Raw genomic sequence first — 1890 nt, forward strand, 5'->3', positions numbered from 1 at the left:
GGACCCCTACTCATGCCCTGGAGGTTCTGGGGTGTCCCCAAGGTGTTGAGGACCCACACCCATGTCCTGGAGTCTTGGGTGTCCCCAGGGTGGTGTTGGGGCCCCCCACCCACACCCTAGAGTCTTGGGGTGTCACCAGGGTGGCGTCAAGGACCTTCACCCATGTCCTGGAGGTTCTGGGGTGTCCCCAAGGTGTTGAGGACCCCCACCCATACCCTTGGGGTCCTGGGGTGTCCCCAGAGTGGTGTTGGGGACCCTTTGGGTGCTGGGGTGTTGGGGGACCCTTACCCATGCCCTGGGGGTCCTGGGGTGTCCCCAGAGTTTTGGGGACCCCCACCCATGTCATGGAGTCTTGAGGTGTCCCCAGAATGTTGAGGACCCACACCCTGGAGGTCCTGGGGTTTTGAGGTGCCCCCAGGGTGGTGTTGGGGACCCTCACCCATGTCCTAGAGTCTTGGGGTGTCCCCAGAGTGGTGCCAGGGTGTTGGGGACCCCCACCCATGCCCTGGAGGTTCTGGGGTGTCCTCAGGCTGGTGTTGGGGACTCTCACCCATGCCCTGGGGGTCCTGGGGTGTCCCCAGAGTTTTGGGAACCCCTCCCCATGCTCTGGGGTGTTGGGATGTCCCCAGGGTGGTGTTGGGGACCCCCACCCACGCCCTGGGGGTCCTGGGGTGTCCCCAGAGTTTTGGGGCCCCCCACCCATGTCATGGAGTCTTGGGGTGTCCCCAAAGTGGTGCCAGGGACCCTTTGGGTGTTGGGGACCCCTACCCATGCCCTGGAGTCTTGGGGTGTCCCCAGAGTGGGACCAGGATGTTGGGGACCCCCACCCACACCCTGGAGTCTTGGGGCATCCCCAGAGTGGTGTTGGGGACCCCCACCCATGTCATGGTGGTCCTGGGGTGTCCCCAAGGTGTTGAGGACCCACACCCATGTCCTGGAGTCTTGGGTGTCCCCAGGGTGGTGTTGGGGACCCCCACCCACACCCTAGAGTCTTGGGGTGTCACCAGGGTGGTGTCAAGGACCTTCACCCATGTCCTGGGGGTCCTGGGGTGTCCCCAAGGTGTTGAGGACCCTCACCCATGTCCTGGAGTCTTGGGGTGTCCCCAGGGTGGTGTTGGGGACCCCCACCCATGTCCTGGAGTCTTGGGGTGTCCCCAAAGTGGTGCCAGGGACCCTTTGGGTGTTGGGGACCCCTACCCACACCCTGGAGTCTTGGGGTGTCCCCAGAGTGGGACCAGAGTGTTGGGGACCCCCACCCACACCCTGGAGTCTTGGGGTGTCCCCAAGGTGTTGAGGACCCCCACCCATGTCATGGTGTCCTGGGATGTCCCCAGAGTTTTGGGGACCCCTATCCATGTCCTGGAGTCTTGGGGTGTCCCCATGGTGTTGGTGGCCCCCCACCCACACCCTGGAGTCTTGGGGTGTCCCCAAGGTGTTGAGGACCCTCACCCATGTTCTAGGGTCTTGGGGTGTCTCCAGGGACCCTGTGAGTTCAGGGCTGCCTAAGAACCTGTGGGTGCTGGGATGTTGGGGACCCCCACCCCAAGAGGTGCCACCTGGATGCCCCATGTGTCCCCTGTCCCCCCAATTTTGTGTGTGTGTCCCCCCCCCCGCAGACAGCAAGGCCATCGTGGACGGGAACCTGAAGCTGATCCTGGGGCTGATCTGGACGCTGATCCTGCACTACTCCATCTCCATGCCCATGTGGGAGGATGAGGAGGAGGAGGACGAAGCTCGGCGGCAGACCCCCAAGCAACGCCTCCTGGGCTGGATCCAGAACAAGGTGCCCCAACTGCCCATCACCAACTTCCACCGCGACTGGCAGGACGGGAAGGCACTGGGAGCACTGGTGGACAACTGCGCCCCCGGTGAGGACATCTTCTGGGGGGG

The 1890-nt window shown here is 63.9% G+C and overlaps 1 protein-coding gene across 1 annotated transcript in view; it reads left to right on the top strand.

The window, feature by feature from the left end:
• Positions 1-1616: 1616 nt before the first annotated feature.
• Positions 1617-1890, top strand: part of LOC106899624 (filamin-C-like) — a gene marked incomplete at its 5' end in the record, with an annotated part of 21278 nt that continues 21004 nt past the window's right edge. Inside the window, one exon of the mRNA XM_014961503.1 lies at positions 1617-1868. Coding sequence (XP_014816989.1) covers positions 1617-1868 — 252 coding nt within the window. The remainder of the gene's footprint in view (positions 1869-1890) is intronic.

Source organism: Calidris pugnax, unplaced genomic scaffold (genome assembly GCF_001431845.1).
Source record: "Calidris pugnax isolate Ruff unplaced genomic scaffold, ASM143184v1 scaffold756, whole genome shotgun sequence".
Taxonomy (NCBI): Eukaryota; Metazoa; Chordata; class Aves; order Charadriiformes; family Scolopacidae; genus Calidris; species Calidris pugnax.